Genomic DNA, 23,701 nt, shown 5'->3' with positions numbered 1-23,701 from the left:
ATTTGTGACTCACTTTATTGTGATATTTGCTGTATTGCAGTGGTCTGGAAATGAACTGCAGTATCTCTGAGGAACACCTGTAATAAAAAATCTAGTCCTAGCCAGTTTGGCTCAGTGGATAGAACATCAGCCTGCTAACTGAAGGGCCCTGGGTTTGATTTTGGTCAAGGGCACATGCCCCAGTTGTGAGCTTGCTCCCCAGTGTGGGATGTGCAGGAGGCAGCCAATCAATGATTCTCATCACTGATGTTTTTCTCTCCCTCTCCCTTTTCCTCTCCGTCTCCCTCCTTTCTCCTCCCTCCTTTCTTCTCCCTCTTTTCTTCTCCTTCCCTTCCTCTTTCTAAAAAGTAGAAAATCAATAAAAACATATCCTTGTGTGAAGACTTAAAAATAAAAACAAAAAAAGTCCAGAATTAGCTTCAAATAAATAATACGATGAAGGTGCCATTTCAAGTCTGAGGGAAAGATAGGCCGTCTTTAATTACTGGTAGTGAGAGATCTGGCTAGCAGTCTGGATTCACATTTTATACTAGGGGTGTCGAACTCAATCAGAGAAGGGGCCAAAATCTAAAATCCAGCCTAAATCGCGGGCCGAATGGTTTACTGAACAGTCATAAACTGTCATTGTGATGGAAACGCAGCGGAGTGCAGTGATGACAGCGCGGTGCCGGCCACATTGCAAGGCCTGGCGGGACGGATTTGGCCCGCGGGCCTTGTGTTTGACACATGTGTTTTATACCATGCTCTAGGGTACTTTTCAAATGGATCTAATGTTTAATGGAACAAGGTGCAACTATACAAGTCAAAGAACCAAGTCTAGGGCAATTATTTTATAACTTCCAAGTAAAGCAGCCAGAACAAAAGATGAATGAAATAAAAAACTGCTTTTCAGATGATAGCATAAGCAAAGTCAAAGGGAAAAATATGAAACTAAGAAAAAAAAATTACGATTTGTCATAGAGTCTCTCTTCTTAATGAATAAGAGAATAACTAACGACCCTGTAGAAAAAGATAAAAATATAAATAGACAGTACTTAGAAAATACATATGGCATTTCCACATATAAAAAGATTCATTCATTACAGAGAAGTGCAAATTGAAACTTTTGGAAATTAAAAATCAAAACTCCAGTGAGCTATCATTCTTCACCCACCACATTGGCAAAAAATCGAAAGTTTGGTAACACTACATTGGCAGGAATGTGCAGAAACAGTCTCTTTCAAACATTGTTGGTGAACGTGTAAATTGCTACAACTTCTCTGGAGGGCAATTTGGCAGAATTTATCAAAATCACAAAAGCATATGCCTGTTGACACTTGAAGCAGTTCCACTTGGCATCATGAGATTCTCTTGGCATCTGAGGAATGGAAAATGTTGTAACACGCTCAGTCACCGCAGCCTTGTTTGTACCCACAGATGATTGGAAACAACCTACATGCCCACATTGGAGGATCAGTAAAGTAGATCACCCTATATCCTTTCTGTGAAATACTGTAAGGCGATAAAAAGGAGAAGAGGGTAAAGGAGAGGAAGGGATAAAGGCAAGAGGAGAGAGGCATCAGGACGCTTGTACGCATTAATGGGGAAATAACCCCACACCTCGCTTGCTGTTAGGTGAAAAAAAGCAAGGTGTTGAGGCGTTATGCTAACAAATTTATGTACAAAATGTGGGGGGGGGGGGGGAAGAATATACAGTATATCAATGGCTTGAAAAGGTCAACTTTACTTCTCCCAAAGACTGATAAGAAGTCATGAATTTTACTTCCCTGGCCCAGGGAGGCGGTCTGGGCAGCATGGGCAGTAGTAGGAGGGAGGCTGACTGTATCCATTGTTGGACATGGATCTTTACATACATGAATGTATGTTTATTCAGTAACTTCAGAGGTACTTTCCAAAAATAAACAACATAAGATAATCAAAAGAGGAAAACAATAGAATTATTTTAATCTTCTCCTTCAGTTAAAAAACATAGAATTAATTTATACTTTCTGTCATAATAGGCAGTAAGTGTGTATGTAGTACTGACAAGTATTTTTGTGGAGTTTAGAAGTACTCGTGATTTTATATTTATTATTGTAAAATACATTGCCTTGAACCGAATAAAATATTTCTTTGCTACATACTTTTTTAAGAAACCCTAAAATTAGCTCCCATGTCAAACCCTTTGCTAATTTTGGCTGTGATAGATATAGATGATGATAGGTAGGTTGATAACAAATAGATAAGTGATAGATAGTAAGCTGCCTCAAGATTTTCAATGTGTTGTATTCAAAATTTAATCTGAAATCTCCTCGTGACTTAAAATGCCTTTGCATAGACACAGTTCATGCAGGTTGTGGTCCAGCCAGCACTTCATGAGTCCCTGGTCCTCACCAGGCACCCGCACCTTTGTGCTGGGTCACCCGCTTTCCCTTGGAGCACTGCCCCATCCCTGCGAGAAGCGCCTGTGTCTGCCCTGGTTCTTGTCCCACACTGTCCTTATCACTGTTTCTTCGTAATAAGCTTGAAATGAGAAAGAGTGAGCCTTCCAATTTAGTTCTCTTATAGGATTGCTTTGACTCTATAGGTTTCATGTGTTTCTGTATGAACTGTAGGATTAGCATTTCAATTTCTATAAAAAATACAGGTGGGCTTTTGACAGGAATTGCATAGATTCTGTACATCAATCTGGGGATATTGTCATCTTCATAAGACTCAGTCTTCCAGTCTATGAACATGGTCATAAACACAATCTGTACTTTACTGTCAGTGTCAACCTGAACACATATCAGTCCCCCACTCATAAAGATTTACGTGCCCAATTGGATCAACTACTGCTTTTTCCCAGGGATCTAGACAGACTCTGCTTGGAATGCTATCTAGATCACCTGACTTTTGCATGACCTGTCCTTGATGAGCCACTTTGGTGGTGCCGTTCCAATCTCTACCCAAAAGTTCTATTTTCTGCAAGAGTCACTTTTGGGCTAAATGTCATTCAGAATTATTTAGCAGAAGGAGTCCAGTCTGTTTATTATTTGATGAATCATTTGACAGTGCTGCATGATATTCTCAAGCATAAGGACTATTTGCCCCTACTTTGTAGTTATTCTCCTTTAAATGATAGTAACATAATATGTTATAGCTTTTACTTTTGGGGTTTGGATTGGAATAGTTCGGTTTTGTAAGTGAGAAAGCTATTTATCTCAATATCTTAAAATTTTTTATGTTGCACAGCATTAGAGGTGGAAGAGTAGATTTTGACAGCATATAAATACATATATCCATGAGATACAGGCAATGTATCTGTTCTTCTTTTTTATAAATATTTAATGTTTCTTATGTGTGCGTATGTAAAACGGTTTAAATACATATACACAGATGTACTATACTTATTTTTTTTTTGTCTGCATAATTCTATTTTTTTTATTTTTTATTTTTATTTTATTTTATTTATTTTATTTTTTTAAATCAATCTTTATTGTTCATATTATTACACAGGTTCCTCGTTTCTTCCCCCCTCCACCAGGTTCCCACCCCACTCTCTGCCCCCTCATCCTCATCCATTGATGCACAGTTTATGTTCAGTCTCTTCCTCCCTCCCTTTCCCCGATAGTAAATCCCTTTTCAGATAGCAAATCTGTTACTTAGCATTTTCTCATATCAATAATACCTCCACATGCCCAATGATACACTTCACACAAAAGACATTTCCAAATAGGACAACCAGCCTCATCCAGGCCCCACCCAAGGCACTCACAGATCAACACCCCAGCACTATACTAACTCAACACATCCAGATATAAGCCTTCATCACTTGGTTCAGCAGACCCTCAAGTTCCCGCAAAAGTTTCCAGCCATGTCTGAGAGACAGCCGTGGGGCAGGGGCAGGTGAGGAGCGAGCTGTTTTGGGCCAGGCTGCTCCGGGCCTGGCCTCTGTTGCTCTGGTTCGTTCCACAACCAGCTGCTCCGTGTCTGGTCACTGCCGCTCCCAACCCAGTTGCTCTGGACTTGGCTGTTGCTGCTACAGGCCTGGCCACACCCGACCCGGCTGCTCTGGGCCCGGTTGCTCCGGGCCCGGCCGCTCCGGGCCTGGCTGCTCCCAGCCTGTCAGCCGCTGCTCCTGGCCTGGCCACACCAGACCCAGCTGCTCCGGGCCTGGCTGCTCCCAGCCTGGTAGCCGCTGCTCCGAGCCTGGCCACTCCCAGCCTGGCAGCCTCTGCTCCGGGCCTGGCCATACCAGACCCGGCTGTTCCGGGCCTGGCCGCTCCCAGCCTGGCAGTCGCTGCTCCGGGTCTGGTCACTGCCGCTCCCGACCTAGTTGCTCTGTACTTGGCTGTTACTACTACAGGCCTGGCCACACCCGACCCGGCTGCTCTGGGCCCGGTTGCTCCGGGCCCGGCTTCTCCGGGCCTGGCTGCTCCCAGCCTGTCAGCCGCTGCTCCGGGCCTGGCCGCACAAGACCCGGTTGCTCCGGGCCTGGCCGCTCCCGGGCTGGATGCTTTGGGCTTGGCTTCTGCTGTTCTGGGCCTGGTTGCTCCCAACCCGGCTGCTCTGGGCCCGGCTTCTCCGGGCCCGGCCACTCCGGGTCTGGGTGTTCCTGGATTGGCCATCCTGGGCTTGGCCGCCTCTGCCTCAGGGCTGGCTGCCACTGCCCCAGGTCTGGCTGCTCTAGTGCTGGCCGTTGATGCTCTGGTTCTGGCTGCTGCTGCTCTGGGGCCTGGCCACTGCTGCTCCGGGCCCGGCTGCCACTGCCTTGTGCCTGGCCACTCTAGGCCTGGTCGCCGCTGTTCCAACATTCTGTCCCTTTTTCTTTCTTTCTTTCTTTCTTTCTTTCTTTCTTTCTTTCTTTCTTTCTTTCTTTCTTTTTTTAAAACGCATTTATGTTGCAATGTTGGCTGGTGAGTTGAGTTCTGACTTAGTCTTTGATTTTTCAAGATATTCTTTGCATTCTTTCTTAAGTAATTTTACTATCATTTGCTCTCACTTGATTTCTTCACATTGAGAACTTCTATGGTTTCTTCCTCCTTGTCCTGGAATCTCAGCAGGTTGGCCTGTGGCACCCCTTTGTTCTCCAGGGGCTCCTGCGCTGCTTCAGCCTGTCGCCGGGGTTGGCGCCGCCCAGGAAACATCCCCGGTCCTTGGCTCCGTTGCCTGCGCTCAGCGGTCGATGGTTCAGGGGCACCCCCCCCCCTGGGGGCCCTGTTGCCCGGCTCCTTGCTGGCGCCCTGCTGGCCGGTGTCCAGCGGGGGCTCCTGCTCCTCGTCGAGATCCTCCAGTCTGGAGCTTTCTTTCTCTCTCCCGCTAGGGGAGTCCAGGATCAGAGTCAACAGACTGTCCTCTGCGCGCAGTGTGCGCGATTCCGGGGGCTCGGCCTTTCGCCGTGCTCCCAGGACTCCACCTCACAGCCCCGTCTCCCCCTGCCCAGCCTGGGTCCCCAGGGACTGGCCCAGACTGGGAGTTCGGGGCGGTCCGGTCTGAGGCTCAGCTCCGCCGAAGGCTTTATTTCTTCTGGCTAGGGTAATCCAGCATCAGAGTCAACATTCAGTCCTCTGCGCACAAAGCGCGCGACTCCGGGGGCCCCCGCCTTTCGCGCCGTCCCCAGGATTTCGCCTCACAGCCCCATCTCCCCGTGCTCGGGCCTGGGTCCCCAGGGACTGGCCCAGACTGGGAATTCAGGGCGCTCCGTTCTGAGGCTCAACGCCGCCGGAGGCTTTGTTTCTTCCGGCTAGGGTAATCCAGCATCAGAGTCTACATTAAGTCCTCTGCGTGCAAAGTGCGCGCGACTCCGGCCCCCCCCCCCCCCCCCCCCCCCGCCTTTCGTTTTTCCCCTGGGTTTCAGCCTCCCAGCCCTGTCTCCCCCTGCCGGAGCCTGGGTCCCCAGAATCTGGCCCATAATGGGGCTCAGCGCTGCCAGTTCGGGGGTTCAGCCCAGGCTGGGGGTTTTATTTCCTTCCTGCTAGGGTACGCCAGGCAGCATCCAGCCCTCTCCTCCTCTCCGGCTGCGACCTCTCCGTGCGCGTGTACGTGCGAGCGCGTAGCATGTCTCCGTACCTTAGGCTTTTTTTTCAGCTCCTCTGATTTTCCTTCTGGTTTTCTCCCACCTTCCTATTGTAGAGTTTTCAGTCAGTCAACTACCTGTAGGTCTGGGTAATGTCCACTCTACATTTTAGTTGTATTCCATTGAAATTGTTGTGAGCTGCTGCGATTAGGTGTCTACCGAGTAGCCATCTTGGATCCTCCCTGCATCCAGATGTACTATACTTAAATGTAGTGTATAGATAGCATAAGTAAAGATACATGTGTATATATTAAGTTCCACAGCACTTTTTCTCATTTTAGTCTGTTTTTTAAATAGAAAGCCTCTCAGCCTTTTTAATATTCACTCCTTTCTCTGCTTGCTTCACTAATAGTCCCTTGATTATTAGGGGTCCACATGCCATTTGGGTACTAAGAGATGTTGGTTTATTTTTGTGTGGGATACACCCTTCCCTAAAACAAAATACTCTGTCTTCAAAGTCATCCTTCTTTCATTGATGATTAGGATTCGTTGCTTACATTGTCCCTCACCTAAGTTGCTTCCTGCATTGAAATGAGTTTATTCTGGTCATTTTGATTTCTCCACTTGATCAGTGATTGTCTTTGATGACTCTTAAGGCCTACCTTTTTCCATAAGGAAATAATACAGGAATTGCCAGGCCTAATAAATTGCTATTTAAGAATAGTAATGGCTTTGTTTTCGCCGCAGTGTCAGTGAGCAAGGGTGAGTTTAGTAGGTGGAACACGTGGCAGGTCTGCAGAGTCAGGGGCAGAATCGGAGCAGTTTCCCAGCTGGTGGGAACTCCAGCTGTGGTCCTCTTCATCACAGAAGTGGATCTTTCTGCATCCTAGTCAGATATTTTCCTGTTACTCTGTCAACAAAGGGCAGAGCTGTTATTCCAAGGATATCTGCACATTCAGGGGACTCTACCACCTGCCGTTTTCTGGTACCTTTGCTCTGTGAGTGCTGTAAGTAAAGAGGGCTGGGCTGCACTAAGAAGCACTGGCCTTGGTAACAGAAAACCTGTACCAGATCCGTCTCCACCACGTTCCACCCCATGGCCTCCACAGTCCGCTCATCCCGAGTCAGGCTGTCCTCTGTATGACCATGCCCGGTCTCTTCCCGGGACAGCTCCAAGGTGGAGGGCCACTGGAGGCATAGGAGCTGACATTAGGTGTTTATTCATCCCCCCTGTTAGATGGTTATTAATTAACAATAGGTATTTATATGACAAGCAAGCTTGGTGATCCAGCTTGACAAAAGAGAGAGGCTGTGTTTGCATATTGTTACTAACTGCCTTACATTAGTCCAGGTCAGCGATTTTCTACCATTGTGCACAAGAATTTTTACAACATGCAGGGCCTGACTAGTTAGTGAGGGGCACTGACCTCTTTTCCCTTAAATTGTCAAATAAAAAATGACAACAGTCAACACAACAATAGCCATCTGATGTGAATGAATCAAAATTATTCTTATTTTTATTTTGGTCAGATTGGCAAACAAAAATTTTTTCTTGGTGTGCCACAGAAATTTAGTAATTAGTTTATGTGTACCATGGGATGAAATAGGTTGAAAATCTTTAGTCTGAGTTCTAAGAATCCTTGTCAGAGGCAGGCTGGGAACAGCTGAGAAGTTCCAGTTCCCCCTCCTCTACCTTCTCTTTCATGTATGTTATTATTTTAAATTTATAAAAAAAATGTAAATACTAACATATAAATTATTAAAGTCTATTTGGAAAATAAAGAGGACATTGCTCTGTAGCTGCATGAATATCTTGCTGTGTTTCTAGTCTAAACACAGGGACTTGTCTGATTTACTCTTTCTGACTATATGTAGTTGGATTCATACATTTGATGGCAGATACCTTTCCAAAGGAGCGTCTCTTGCATCCAGTATGAGATGGCTCCTGTGAAACAGGAGACCCTCAGGAGGCAGGTACTGGGCAGGAGGCAGGTACTGTCCCCGTCCCCTCCTCTGTGGAATTTTTGTTCCTAGTGCCATAATCATGAGCTTGGCCTTGCTGACGTGATATCCTCCATCCTCCTCTTGTCATCAGGGAATGGGTACCTGGCTCTCATGTCCTGTGCAGCTTTTACATGTGAGTGATGGCATAGTTATTGTGAAATGTTGGGTCACACTATTTTTGCATTCTTCACCAGTGTTTCCCGGGTGTACGCACTGAAAAGTGACTATTACACACAAATGCTCCCACTGAGCAGAGCTAAGGTGAGGGGCGCTCCGTGCAGGTACTTCAGGGAACCTTCTGTGACACGGGACCTGATGGCTGCCACCGTGTCCCCACCTCGTTTGGCCCTGCAAGCTTTTCTGCATGCACTGTTCTGCTGGGTTTTGTTCCTCCAGAGGGACTCGGGAAGTGCCCATAAGCCTACTGATCGATTTTCCTCTGGCATCCTTTGCTCTGTAGGAAATCTGAGGCTGGCCTGATTTTTTTTTTTTTCTGGTTAAATTTGTATAGGACTCTTTTTTGTCACTTATATAACAGTGACAACGACAAAAGAAAGCAGCAGGGCCTGTGCTCAGAGGGGGCTGGGTGTGCAGTCCTGTTGCAGAGATGGGGAGGGAGGAGCAGGCGGGACCTGGGCTTTGCACAGCAGGTCCCCCATCTCTGGTCAGGTCAGGCCTCGCGTCTTGGAATCTGCAGGAACACTGGGCGAGGAGCCGACTCCTGTCTTCAGGGCAGTTGGGTGCAGAGCTGTCATTTTCAGTCAGAATCTGCACAGTACAGGAAACTCGGTGGTACTTAATGCGTTGCCCACCTGGGTGGCTGGGGTCATTTTTAGCTGCTCTCCTAGCTGTAAACTCTTTCCGAGCCTTTCTGGAAGCCACTCACACAACAGGACTTAAAGCCAGAGCTGCTTTGTTTCCTTTAAGCTGCAGATTCATGGAGGTGACGGTGTGGTCTCTCACGCTGGTCCTCAGTGTGAAGGGTGTGCTCTTAGGGTGAAGGAAATGCCTTTACTGCCCTCACGGGTACGAGAATAATTTGATGTTAAAATGAAAGGACCTGGTGCTTTGTACTTCGGTTTTGCATAGAAATGAATCTTGAAGGTGAAAGACCTACTCAGAAATGAGCACCAGGGTGACAAGAACTAGGGCCTCGTAAGGGGCGTGTTTGTACAGGTAGCACTAGTACAGTAGTGAGAAAGGTGCCCAACACATCGCAGGCCTTTGTGTTAGCTTGTGCCGGTGTTTGCGGTCTGATGTCATCGATGGGGCCATAATTCATTTCCTTTTCTTTCTTACATCCTTGGTAGGTCAAACTGTGCTGAAAATATCCGCAAGCACATTTTACATACTGGCAAACACGAGGGGGTCAAGATGTACAACTGTCCCAAGTGTGACTACGGCACAAACGTCCCTGTGGAGTTCCGGAACCACCTGAAGGAACAGCACCCCGACATCGAGAACCCTGACCTGGCTTACTTGCATGCAGGTAAGAGCTGCAAGTCTTTCATATGTGCGGTTTTTAAGAGCACTTCATTTTATTCATCACAGCAGTTATGATGCAGTTTGTCCATTACCTTCATTTACTTTAATGTCTTAGAGTTCGTGACAGTATCTGCTCCAAGACTTATAACAGAGGACATTCTGGTCTTATCCCACACAACTATGAAACAGTCTAAATATGACAGAGTAATTATCCCAGTACTACAAAGTCAATAATAGCAAATACTCAAAACAGTTGAACTGACATTATAGTTGTTTGCGCGTCATATTTAGACTAATTGATAAAATTTTAAATTTATTTTCAAAAACAATTTCTGATTGAAAGTGTTATGCCTGGTCACTTTGGACCATGGTTTTCCAGTGAATACCTGGAAAGGAAGAGCAATTGACCAAGGAGAGAGTGGAACAGCGTGGGTGGGGGGTGCCTCGTTCCCAGGAAGTTAGGAGGGCCCTGATGCCCAGGACATGTTGGTGATGGCAGAGGCTGCTCCATTCTCCTAGCCTCATTGGATCTCATCAGGTACTCTGGAAGGATCTGAGATGTAGCACCAGCTTATGGTTTAATTAACAGCATGCCTGAGTGAGGAATCTTACTGTGCAGAAGTACAAAGTGATGGATATGAGTGTGGGCAACTATCTCAGGAATTTCTGTGTTTATGTCATATCCATGGGTACAGGGATGTTTTCGGCAGTGGCTTTGCGATCAGTTAGAGCTGCTTTTAGGTCTGTTTCTTTCTTATTGGCCATGTGACCACAGGTAAGCTGACCTCATCATACCTGAGATTTCTCATGTGTAAATCCATGTGGTGGTATCTCTTTAAAGCAGCAATTGCCAATATTTTGGACCTCACGGAACACCAGTGGTCCATGCACCATCAGTTGGCAACCACTGGTTTAAAGGATCACTGTGAGTTTAAGAAGTTAATGGCTGTAAAGCTATGATGCCCTCAGCACAGTGCCATCTATGCCTGGCATGACTGGGGATCCTGTGGGTGAGCCATGCTGGGAATGTGACAACAATGTCTAAAAGACATGGGACATTCCACCCACAATGCCACACTTGGTTTGCAAATATGTAAACACTTCTCATATACTCTCTACAATAAGAGAAACAGACTTGGTGATAATTTGAATTAGAAGAATATCTATATATTGGACAATGTCTGCATATAAGGTTATTGTAGTTTTCTGCTGATGTCTTATTTCCAGTGTCTTTATTTATGCTCACATAATTGACTTTTTAAAGTACTGGTAGAATTTTTAATTTAGTAATCTCTATTGTATCCAGGGATAGTTTTGAAAACGAAAAAGAAGTCAGTTGTCTGCATTTTGGTGATATTACTGAGGAGGTTTTGAACTGCACTGATGAAGTGAAATTGAAGCATCTTCTGCCATCAGTCCCTATGGGTTCTGCATTAATATGAGCACCTGACAGCAGATTCTAGAACTGCTGTATCTGAAAGGGCCAAGCAGAGCCAGCTCAGGTTGTGGTTGTCTGCAGTGCTGTTTTCAAGTCCTATCTGTGCCTCTTCTCAAGGTGCAGCTGACCTGTGCTATCTCTCTCATCCATGGCTCCAATTAGACATGAAAAGTGGGTTATTCCCCTAAAGTAAAGTATCACTAACTTTTAAATGAAGGAGATACCAGAGAAAGGGGGGAAGCTGCTTGGGGAAAATGTTCGCTTTGCCGTCCTGCACCAAAGGAGAACGCTGTGCAGAGTGAGAAAATGACCCTCCTTTCCTATTTATGGGATGCTTGGGTGTATACCCTACTTTTCTGTTGATATATTTATAATTCTGTTAAGAATGTTCTTCTGTATAAGTCATAGTAGCACTCCTCAGTATTTTCACAAAACAAAATCCATAGGTACATGTGGGTGTCAACTGTATATTCCTTCTTCTGCGAGGCAAATATTGCTCTTCAGTAACTCTTTTGCATTGGTTAAGAGAAAAATGTAAAATGGTAAATTTTTTAGATTGACTGAGTCTTCGTTCGGCCTTGTAACTTCATCATTTGTAATACATGTAAGGATGTGTGAAACGAGCCTTGCTCTGGCTTTAAGCATTGTGCCCCAGAAAGTTTTCTTGAGAATTCCAAAGGACAGACTTTGAGTTGTGCCTGGGCAGCGCAGAGGTGTGTTGCTGGGGGCGGGGGTGGAAGGTGGGGTTAAGCGGTAAGCTCCTTGCTTGTCTCCCCCTGGAAGACTCAGCAGTGGCCTGGCCACTTTCCGACAACAACCAGGACTGAAGTTGATTGAAGTATTTCAGGGTTTTCTCTGAGAAGCCTGGACTTTAACTGTATTAAAGGTGATGATCAAATTTTTTTCTCTTTTCAGAGGAAATTAAGCATTAAGTGAAGACATGGTATTTTCCTAAATTTCTGTTATTTTCCTGCTGTCATGGTTTTTTTTTTTTTTTAACATTTAAATTAATATGATTTTCATCAGTTCTTACACAATAAGACTTAAATCATTTAAACATATTCTTTAAATTATTACCTGAACAATGCTAGAGCAGATGAATCTGTCATACTTGCTTCACAAATTGGGATTTTCATATTTTCTAAGATAAGCAATTTTTTTAATTCCTTAGAACATATTATTTAACTGCATTTAACCCTCTTCCATAGCATTTTCCTCTTACCGGTTTATGAGAATAAGAATGGGAAAGTTTGAGTCTTATATCTAAACTCCAAATCTCTTTTCTTTCTAATGGCAACTAATTCAGAACCATTTAAACTGTACTTAACTGATTTCTTAATTCTCTCCAAATGTCTTACTTCATACGCAGGCAGATGAAATTTCATCTTCCACCTCTGAGCCCATTTGCTTAATTTCACAGTGAGGATGAAGCAGCTGCACCCTTTGTCTCTTCACCACCCCCTTGGTTCAGTGGGATATTCAGATTTCCTAAAATAAGTGATTTTCTCCATCATTAAGTAAAATCATTAGTCTTCCGATACATAGACCTTGGAGATGTAGTCTTCTTCCCATTCCCAGGCCCTCTATTTTTAACCCTGTTACTTTCTTCCCCTTTTGTTAGTTGGATGCTCTGATACAAGTCATGACATTTTGTATAAAAAATTCGTTTTGTGGAAAGATCCAAAAATCCTGGAAAATCTTGACAGTTTCTCATTGGTTCTCTCTTACCTAAACCAATTATTACTTCAACCTAAAAAGGAAGGAAATTTTTTCTGACAGAACCTTTGGTGAATCTGTGCTGACTCATTCCTATTAATGTGTACCTCCCCAGATGTATCATTAAGCTCATCCATAAGTATCATCTCAAATTTTCTTCCTAATATAGATGTTAGACTTGCAGTCTATAATTTTCAGCCTCTCCCCTCTTTCTTTTTCACCTTCAGACTGGATCCCTTGTTTTCCAGTCTTTGATACCCACTAACTAAAATAATTAGCAATTCAATAATTGCATTCTTTAACCTTAGTCACCATCCATGGGTTAATTTACTATCTTTCTGCTGCTAAATATCTTTGTTCCTTTCAAACTTCTGTCTAAATCTTCTGTCTCCTCTGTAAGTCTCCGTCCTCTGTATCCAGCATGTCAAGGCTCATTGGGTATTTTGGTAACTGGCTTTCTCTTCAAGTCTTTCTCACTCTCATTCCTGTTGGAGTTCCTAAGTTTAGAACTATCTTACATCCCTTGTAGTCAGTGGGCAAGCAATGTCAAGATTATCATCAACCACTTTTTCAGTAATATAATTGCTCTCTAGGATTATCATCTCATTGATAATCAACATTGTTTACTGGTAAGTTTAACAGACCCTCTGTATTCATCACCACCTGTATTTTGTTGAATTATTGCTGTAATCAGTTTTTTAAAACCTAATTATACATTCTTTTAAAAAATACATTTTTAATGATTTCAGAGAAGAAAGGAGAGGGAAGAACATAAATGATAAGAGAAAATCATTGATCGGCTACCTCCTGCACACCCCCTACTGGGGATCAGGCCCACAACCTGGGCATGTACCCATGCTTGGAATTGCACCTAGGATCCTTCCATCCATAGGCTGATGCTCTATCCACTGAGCAAAACCAGCTAGGGCTAATTATACATTCTTAAATATTTTAAAATGTCATCTGCCTATGAATACATGCTTTCTCTAACTTTATTGTGTCTAAAAGCTACCTTTATCTGCTTAAAAGTGTGGAGCAGGGGTAAGGAAATATTTGCCACCCCATGTCTATCTGACCCACCCTCTGCCACGGCCTTCCCAGGGCCCCAATGGCTATCCTATTTGTATCTACGTAGGGTGTTCTGTTTTAGGTGGTTAGAGTGTGGTACTAACTCTATTATTTTACAGTCATGTTTTGCCTTTTGAATTACAAAGCATGAAAGAGAAAAGGTAATAATTGTGTCTGTGCCAAACTTTTTTGCTAGGCCATTAAATCTTCCAAAGATGTCTTTGTTAGGAGCTATTCTGGTATTATTTCATGATTTTTTAAAGTAGAGCTTGAAGAGGTTACCTTGCCTGAGGGGGATGCATAACTTCATTGTGGCTCATTGAAGTTCATGCTTGTTTGTCTCTGAGAGTTTTCCAGTTGCACAGTCCTGCATATGCATGGGTTTAGAAAAGAGAGCAAATAGCACCTGTAGTTAATGAGATTCTTATCATGGAAGCCTTAACATTAAGGAGTTTTAAGATTTCAGATAATCTGTAAACATGTACTAGGAAGTAGCATGACATATACTACTATGATTTAACAAAGCACTAGACAAATGTTTTCACAGCTGTACTGCTGCTAGTGCAGAGCCTGGTGGATGATCGGACAGTGAACTAGGGAGTTTAGTGTCCTGAGATTATTGCTGTTGAGATATGTGACTTTAAGCAAGTCATTCAACCATTCTGTGATTGCATTCTCAACTGCAAAATGAATAACTGTGTTTAGCCTTTCTTTTGAATATGAGGTTCAAGTGAAATAATGCCTATGAAAGAGCTTTAAAAATTATCAGTATTGAGACGTTCTTTACAAGAAAAGCTAGTGGCCTTTGTTATTGCTGTTTTAGTAGGAAGAAATAGAAGGAAAGGATTGGAATGAATGTGTATGTATTTTGATTTGCCATTAAGAATAACGAATCTCATACTGTGCATATGTGTGTGTTAGTGGTCATACATGTATTAGCATTATAGTATGCACAGATTTCCAAAGTTAGGGCAAAAACGTCTGTAAACAACTTTTTTCAGAGTGGAAATTTATCACTTAATTTATTTGAATTACTTATAGTCTTTGTATGTTACCTTCTATATATTTCTAAAACTAATTTTTTAAAAAATAATATAATTCTGAAATAATGTCCTTCCTAGTGTATATTTTAATATTCTGTGAAATCCATAATGGCATTTACAACATTTAAAATAAAGACAGAGCACACAATTAAAATACAGCTTTTGTTAGTAACACCTAATAAAATTGGCTAAAGATATCGGAAATTAATGCAAATCTATTCCATTTATCATCTTTGATGATTTTGGGCCTTGAGATTTTTCAGGCTCCTCCGTTTGCTACCTGATCTTACAGAGAAGTTGTGAAGTACTATTTAAGTTTATCTAGAATATCCTCTTTTTATGTTGGGAGGCCTCGCTGAGTATAACGAGCCGGAAGAATCCAGAGCTGCTGGGGAACTTGCTCAGGCTCTCGCCTGCTGGCCCAGGTTACACAGGCATTTGCAGTGTGATCACCTCATCAGCAGGCAAAACCGATTTATCTGGATTGGCATTTGTAGCATTTATGAGCTGAATTCTGAACGTTAAAAAATATAAATATTTTAAAAAGGAAGCAAAATTGTGATCTTATCCCCCCACTGACAACCTCATTTATCAAAATTTTAAGGGGAAAAATTGATCCTGGAAGTTACAGTGGGGGCAATGTGATTGTATCAGAAGATTGATGTGGCTTTATTTTTATAGACCGTTTACCAACTGTTGAGTTCAATATAATTTATATATTAAAACCTTTACAACCTCTCACATACATACCTGGACTCCGACTAAAATGCAGTTTCAGGTGAGGGAGCAGGCAGGTGCTGATAAGGCCTGCAGCTGATGGTGCCATCAGCGGAGAGCAGCGCAACTGGACTGTAAATTACGAGGGAAGTTTGAGTGTACTGTGTAATTAGCTCTGAAGTTTAATTTAGAAGACGTGAAAATGCATTTTAGGATTCACTTGCAATTTCATTATTTCTGTTTTCAGTGAATAGAATTTGCATTTAGCAAGTTGTCTGACTTTACTTTTTATTTTCAAATAATTTAAAACACAGAGAAAAGTTGAAAAAATAGTACAGAAAGTTTCATATATATATATATATATATATATATATATATATATATATATATTATTTATTTATTTTTTTATTTTTTTATTTTTTTATTTTTTTATTTTTTTAACTCAACTTAGCCAAATGTGGACCTCACAGACCAAAGGTTAGTGCTGCCTCATGCCTTTCTTCGCTGGCACTCTATCCAGGTCTCCCAGATTCCCCTTGTGTGGTTTCCTTCTGCAGAGTTCAGCTCAGGCACCAACTCACCCTTAACTACTCATGTCTGCTCAGTCTTCTCCAGTCCATGGCAGTTTTTAGTCCTTCATTCATTATTTTTCATGTCCTTGAGACTTTTAAAGAATATGTATCAGTTATTCGCACACTGTCATTTAATTTGCATTCGTCTTATGGTTACTCCTGATGGCTCAAGATTTTTTTTTTTTTTTTTTTTTTTAAGAATTCCCCAGAATAGCTGTGAAGCATATCAAGGGTACATCATGACAGACAACATAACCTGGATGGTCTAGTACATGGTGTCTCTCTGTTTCTCTACAAGAGATTTATTGTTGTCCCCTGTATAATTAATGCACAATATGGGAGAGATTATTTCAGATTATGCACATCTCCTCTAGCATTTGTCCACTGATTTTTTACATTTATCAGTGAATTCTGCCTGCAACAAGACATATGGAGACCTAGTGATTTTCCCTTTCCCTCATTCCTTCTATGTTTAACTGGAATTCTTCTTTAAGGAACACCTGTCCCTTCTCTGCCAGTTTTCTTTTTTTAATTTAAAGTCTGTATTGTTTAAAGAATTATATATGTCTCTTTTTCCCCCCATTGACCTCTCCCTAGCCATTCCCACCCCCCAGCATATGCCCTCATCCCCTACTGTCTGTGTTCATTGGTTATGCACATAGCATGCATACAAGTCCTTTGGTTGATCTCTTACCCCCACCCCCCATCCCTCATGCCTTCCCTTTGAGGTTGGACAGTGTGTTCAATGTTTCTATGTTTCTGGATCTATTTTTGTTCATCAGTTTATGTTTTTCATTATCCCACAAATGAATAAGATTATGTGATATTTATCTTTCTCCAACTGGCTTATTTTGTTTAGCATAACACTCTTCAGGTCCATCCATACTGTTGCAAATGGTAAGAGTTCCTTTTTTTTTACAATAGCATAATACATTGTATAGATATACAACGTGTTTTTTTTTTTTTTTATCTATTCATCTGCTAATGGGCACTTAGGCTATTTCCAAATCTTAGCGATTGTAAATTGTGCTGCTTTGAACATAATGGGGGATGCATATATCCTTTCTGATTGGTGTTTCTGACTTATTGGGATATATTTCTAGAAGTGGGATCACTGGGTAAAATGGGAATTCAATTTTTAATTTCTTGAGGAAACTCCATACTATTTTCCATAGTGGCTATATCAGTCTGCATTCCCACCAGTAGTGCACGAGGGTTCCATTTTCTCAGCATCTTCTCCAGCACTTGATGTTTGTTGATTTGTTGATGATAGCCATTCTGACAGGTATGAAATGGTACCTCATTGTCATTTTGATTTGCATCTCTTGGATGATTAGTGACTTTGAGCATGTTTTCATATGTCTCGTGTCTATGTAGGTCCTTGGCCCATTTTTTGATTAGATTATCTTCCTTTTGTTAAGTTGTATGAGTTCCCTATAAATTTTGGAGATTAAGTTTCCCATGCAGTAGCCTCTCTTATTGTTTTGTTAATGGTTTCTTCTGTGCAGAAGCTTTTTATTTTGATGTAGTCCCATTTGTTTATTTTCTTCTTAGTTTCCATTGTCCTACGACATTGTCCGAGCTGTGTCGGGACGATATTGCTATGAAATATGTCTGAAATTTTGATGCCTATGGATCCTTCTAAGATTTTTATGGTTTCCCTTCTATGTCTAATTCCTTTATCCATTTTGAGTTTATTTTTTGTATGGTGTAAGTTGTGGTCTAGTTTCATTTTTTAATTATTTTACTAATTTGTATTAGTATGGACTCACTATACTCTGTGGTTTATACGTAGTTCAATGGCACTGTTACTTGTTTCTTGCTGAAACTGCTCCATTTCTGCCATACTGGGCTCTTCCATGTGCTGCTGTGTCCTTTGATTCACCCTGTCCTTTCAGGAGCATCTCTTTGCTCTGGGGCAGCACACGTGCTCCAGGCTCATTGGTGATTTCCCCGCCCTTTTCCTGATACTCACCTCTTCCAGGAGCGATTGTTCCTCTTTTGGAGAGTGGAATTCAGAAACAGATGTGTTTTCTGTGTGTGCTCATTGCTTCATGCCCCTGCTCATGTGCTTTCTCAACATACAGAACTTACATGGGCACAGAAACCCTATGTTCCCGTGAATATACATTGTTTTACTTGTCTGACTCCCAGTCTATCTAACGAATTATCTTAGGCCTAGATGTAAAAACCTAAAATTATGAAACCATTAGAAGAAAATATAAATAAATGTTTTTGACCTTCGATTAAGCAGGGTTTTTTTGGACATGACACCAAAAATACAGACATTAAAAAAAAAAAAAAAACCACAACTGGATAAATTGAACTACGTAATATTAGAAACTTTTATGCCTCAAAGAATACCATTAAGAAGATGAAAGGAAAAAACTAGAAAATGGAAAAATAAACCATAAATCTATCTGATGAGGGAATTGTATACAGAATATATAAATAAAACTTATAACTTAATAATAACTAGTCAAGTAATCTAATTTAAAAATTGCAAAGGATCTGAATAATCATTTCTCCAAAGAAGATGTCTAAATATCCAGTAAACACATGAAAAGATGCTCAACATCATCACATGTCAGAAATGCAAATCAAAACCACAATGAATTACAATATCTAGGTTGTTTACTTTTTCTGGCAATTAGGAATAGAATTGTAAGCATTCACATATAAGTTTCTGCATGAAAGTTTGGTTTCATTTCTCTTGGGTAAATATCTGGATATGAGCTTTCTGGATGATATGTGTATATTTTACTTTTCAAGAAAACTGTTTTCCAAAATATCTGTACACCTTATATTTATACTAGGGGCCCAGTGCATGAATTCATGCACCTTGAAAGGAACTGTGGGTTGCAAGGCTACAGTGGGCACAGAGGTGGTTCTTGGCCCTCCTATGTGCCCCTGATCAGCCCCTACTGCTGCAGCCCCCAGTCCCCTCTCTGCCAGCAGCCCCATTCCTGTAGCCGCCACTCCCATGCCCTGATGGCACCAGCTCTGCTCATACCCACTGATGGTGCAGAGCGATTGGGGCCAGAGCCAGCAGCAGGTACTAATGGGGCCAGAGCTGTCAGTGGGTGCAAGCAGTGGCTGCTGCTCCCATCAACCCTCAGGAACAGGAGGAGGTGGAGAATCCCTCATGGGTGATTGGGGCTGGAAGCCGCCACTCATACCCGCTGAAAGCACCGAATGATTTGGGCCAGTACTGAGTGCCAGCAGCAGGTGTGAGCAGCAGCTCCAGCGCCAGCTGTGGATGCAAGTGGGGTCGGGCTAGCAGCAGGTGCAAGTGCCAGGCGGGACCATGGTGCACTGGAGCAAAAAATTTTCAGTAACCACTAGAAGCTCTCCCCAATGATAGCGACCAGCACCTTGCCTTAGTCTGGCACCCCCGCCTACCTGCTCCACTATCCGCCATGGCCAATGCCCGCCATGTTCCACCCACAGCCACTGGTGGTCAGTGCACGCCATAGTGACCAGTGTTGAGTTCTTCCACTGTTGGGTCTATTTGCATATTAGCATTTTATTATATAGGATTAATATATATATTTATATTTGAGTTGTTATTTAACTGGAATAGTTTCACTTTTGCAATATAAAAAAATTCTGGAGATTAATTAGGCAACAGTGTAAATATATTTAACTGTACTGCATTGTGCACTTAAAAGTAGTTAAGATGTTGCCCTGGCTGGTATAATTCATTTGGCTGGAGCATGCGAAAAAAGGTCACAGATTGGATTTCCAGTTGGGGCACATGCAGATGGATGTTTCTCTCTCTCACATTGATATATCTCTCTCTCTCCCTCCCTCCCTCCCTCTCTTTTCCTCTCTCTCTAACATCAATAAAAGCATGTTCTCAGGTGAAGATTAAAAAGAAAAATGGTAAATTTTATGTTGCCTGTATTTACCACAGTTAAAAATTTCAAATTCTATAAATACATATAAAAACCCAATTGCCCTTATCTTTTATATATCATGTATATATCTATATTAGAAAATATTAAATAGGTATGTCTGTTGGTGAAGGGTCATTAGGAAAGTGAGTTGATTGGGATGGGGAAAATGAAAATGGGGAAGTTAATACAGAAATTATACTAATTGGCTAAAGACTCTAAAATTCAATAGACCAAAAAGATGTTATATGATACATGCTAATCAGTTCTGAAATATATATATCAATTGAGTAAATTTACAAAGTTAATTTATGCAGAAAAAATATGAAGAAGCAAAATATTTTAGCTTACAGACATGCTTACCCTTTCTTATTTTCTTCATTTTTTATTTCTAAGTAAGATTAAAAACACTTAAATACATTCTTTTAATAGATGAAATCCATCATAGTAATGTCGTCACTTAAATCACCTAATAGCTTTTATTGCAGCAGAACATAGTGAGGCCCCGACTGAGTAAAACAGCAGTTTTGATGGCTGGTCTAGATCCTTCCTAAAATGCTCTGCTCAGACAAGTTCACCCTTGTCACAGCTATTACTGCCATTTGTTGAGGAGCATGTCAGCGTGATTGGCAGAGAGTCATTCCTTCGTCTTATGAAAAATCATAATTTTAATGCATGCTTAAAATAGAAACTGAGCATAAGTGATTTCCTGTTTATAAAGGAAAAGGCGAGACTCCTTTGCAATTAATGTAGATGAATGATGCACATGGCATGGAATATAAAATTTAATTTTCTTTTTATTGGGAGAATTCTTTGTGGGAGAACTGCCTTTCAGGATTTCTTCTGCATTCGTTGTCTGGTTCACTAGGGTAGAATGAATTACAATACCAGTTTCTTTCCATATGTTGGCCAGGGACAGATTTAGGAGTAAGGTTTATGCCAATTAATCTCTTTTAGTGATAAATGTCTTAGAGTGATTAAATAAGTTAATATTTGTAAAGTACTTACAATAGTGCCTGGCATATATTAAGTGATCTGTAAGTATTTAATTAATAAAATATTGAACTGAAATTACTCTTTGTCTTCTGGGTTCTTTTTAATTATGCCAGTAGGTGCTGCTCTTGAGTGACAACAGTATATCTTCCAAGTTATATTTTACATGTACATAGGTACCCTGGACTGTTGGCATAACTGGCATAATCACATTTTTATACCCTTTTCTCTGGATTAAAAATGTTCTTAGTATGAAATGAAAGAGACATGAAAATGCCTAGTTTGTTTTCTTGAAACTTTAGACTACTGTTTGGTAGTTCTGTGGTTGGTTTCACCTAAATTTCTATTTCGTTAAGAGGTACTCATCTCATGACCTTTCCCACTTGCCAGGTGTTTAAGTATCATATGTTAACGTTCTTTATGTTAATAAACAAATATTTATTGAATCTATTGACATTTTTAAAATAATTTCTTTATTGATTAAGGTGTTACATATATGTCATTATTGACATTTTTTGTAGACTATTTAGTCAACACTCTGAGCTTGTGGTACTTCTAGGCTCTGTTAGATTAACCTTGATGTTCAGAGTGCGCTGCAGGCTTAATCAAGGACTCCACAGAAGAGGGGCCCGAAGTAGGCCCTCTTGTGCACGTTTAGTTGTAATGGGATTTAATGACTTGTAAGTATTCTTGCTATAGAACAAGTGTTGGGGACTGTTTGCTATAGGGATGGAACGATAGTGCTCAATTCAAGTGCCAAGGAAGATGATATATCTAAGTGAAGGAAAGCAAGCTTGAGGGACTTGATTTTGTGAGAACGAGGACTGGGAGAGGTGCACAGAGGAGACAAGTGGCACTGAGCAGTCAGTAAGTGGAATATCTGGGAAGCAAGTTAAAAAGGTGGACTGCATGAACCATGCAATAAATGCCAAAGGACCAAGGGAGATAAAGCAGAGATAGCCCTTTAAAATTTAAAAATGGCTTACTACAATTTAGGTTTCTATTTCTTTCACTTGACTGTATTAAGGTGTCATCTTTGTCCTTATTTCTAGTCTTTTTCCACTATATATAAAGAGAAAAAAAAGTTGTGTTTTTTTTTTGGTGATCTATGCTTTTAGCTCGGAATCTTTAACCAGTCAAAGAATTAATTATGTTTTTAGATATAACGCTGTTCTAAGACAACTTTTTTCACCCAATTTCTCTAAGAAAATGTTTGGACATTTTAAGAATTTTTATATTTAGTTTGAACATATCAAATTTTAAAAAAATTTACATTTGAAATCTAGACCTATATATTTTCATTGTGTGTTCATCTAATAGGCATTAAGTTGTCAAGATAGCTACCTATTACATTAATATGTATAATCATCTTCACTCAACATGCAAGAAACAGTAATTTATTATCATAACACAAATAAAATTGAATGTGGTTAGCCTAAAGCTTTGACTTAGACCTGAAATATGATAATAACTTATTTAAGCATTTTATCTGTGTGTTTGTATTCAGTTACACATCATTGTTGTGTGTTCCTGCTCTGATCAGTACCCCTCTAAGTAAGCCTTGAGCTTCTTTCTACACAGTGAGGGACAGGACACTCCTCCCTATCACTGCTTCTGTCTCCTGAGCAAGTAGAGTTCCTGGAAGATTTCCTCAAGTGTGTGGCTTGCTCCTGCTGCTAAGGCAGCCATACAGAGGACCCTTGTCTCTGATATGAATTCTATTTTAAACCCCAAACCATAGTGTTCTAGAAGATTGTGATGTGATGGTCCCAGTTACATTTTTCACCCTGTAGAATCAGATCAACAAGGCACCAACCACTCTCATTAATACAGTATTCCAACTGTTCTTTATAATTTCAAATTATCCATGGAAAGCATTTTCACTGTGTCTTGTGACAACTTCTGAATCATATCACTGAAAAGTTAAATCAGTAGTTTTTAACATTTTTAGTGGGTAAGGTTTAATAAACTTCATTGAGTTTATAAGATTTAGTACATTCTGCTTCTTAGTATATTGCAGAGCACATTTTAAAAGACCTGACATGATTACAAATTAACTTTGAGAATTTGTAATGACTCTTGTCTGAGAGCTACTGAATTGTCAGCAAATACATCTTGGGCTTCCTCCAACCCATGATATGTCCCTCTCGCTCAACTGGGTACCCCTATACAGAGAGCAGTGCAGGCATGGTCATGCCTTAAAGGAGCTTATCATTTATTAGAGAATGGATGTTAATTAAACAACTACACAAATGAATACCCAATTGCCACCTAAGGTCCATAAAGAAAAAGTCAAAGATACTGTGGAATCCCTTCTAGGGAAGTTGACTCTGAAGGCAAGATGAGGACTCCTCACATTATTGCTCAGCCCAGACAGTGGCTTAGAGTCAAGGTGGAGAGAACAGTCCAGGCAGCCCAGCACCAAAAAGGCCCCACGAAGGGGAAAGAGTGATTTTAGGAACTATAAAAAGGTCTGTATGCTTTAATAATACTTTTCTAGTTAATTTCATCTTATTCGGCATCTTTCTCAACAATTTTTTCTACTCTATAGAATATAGAAAAGACATAGAAAGTAGCATTGAATTAATGCCATTGTATTCTAAAGATTAACCATTATGTTTGATAATATTTATTTCATATGAACACACACTATTTCTCAAATTATTAGCCTATTTTTAAGAATATAATCTCTTTTAATTTCCAGAGCAAAACTGGGAGTCACCATGACTCCCAGGATGATGGTGAGGTTGAGAAAGTGAAGTAAAGTAACTGACCAAGCTCACCAGACTAGT

The 23,701-nt window shown here is 41.1% G+C and overlaps 1 protein-coding gene across 1 annotated transcript in view; it reads left to right on the top strand.

Annotated features, from left to right (window-relative positions):
• ZNF407 (zinc finger protein 407) overlaps window positions 1–23,701 on the top strand; it is a 359,657-nt gene that overhangs the window by 253,642 nt on the left and 82,314 nt on the right. Inside the window, exon 8 of the mRNA XM_036419918.2 lies at window positions 9,292–9,470. Coding sequence (XP_036275811.1) covers window positions 9,292–9,470 — 179 coding nt within the window. The remainder of the gene's footprint in view (window positions 1–9,291; window positions 9,471–23,701) is intronic.

Source organism: Pipistrellus kuhlii, unplaced genomic scaffold (assembly GCF_014108245.1).
Source record: "Pipistrellus kuhlii isolate mPipKuh1 unplaced genomic scaffold, mPipKuh1.p scaffold_m20_p_6, whole genome shotgun sequence".
Taxonomy (NCBI): Eukaryota; Metazoa; Chordata; class Mammalia; order Chiroptera; family Vespertilionidae; genus Pipistrellus; species Pipistrellus kuhlii.
The sequence above is the reverse complement of the archived record's forward strand: the minus strand, read 5'-3'. Positions and strand labels throughout refer to the sequence as shown.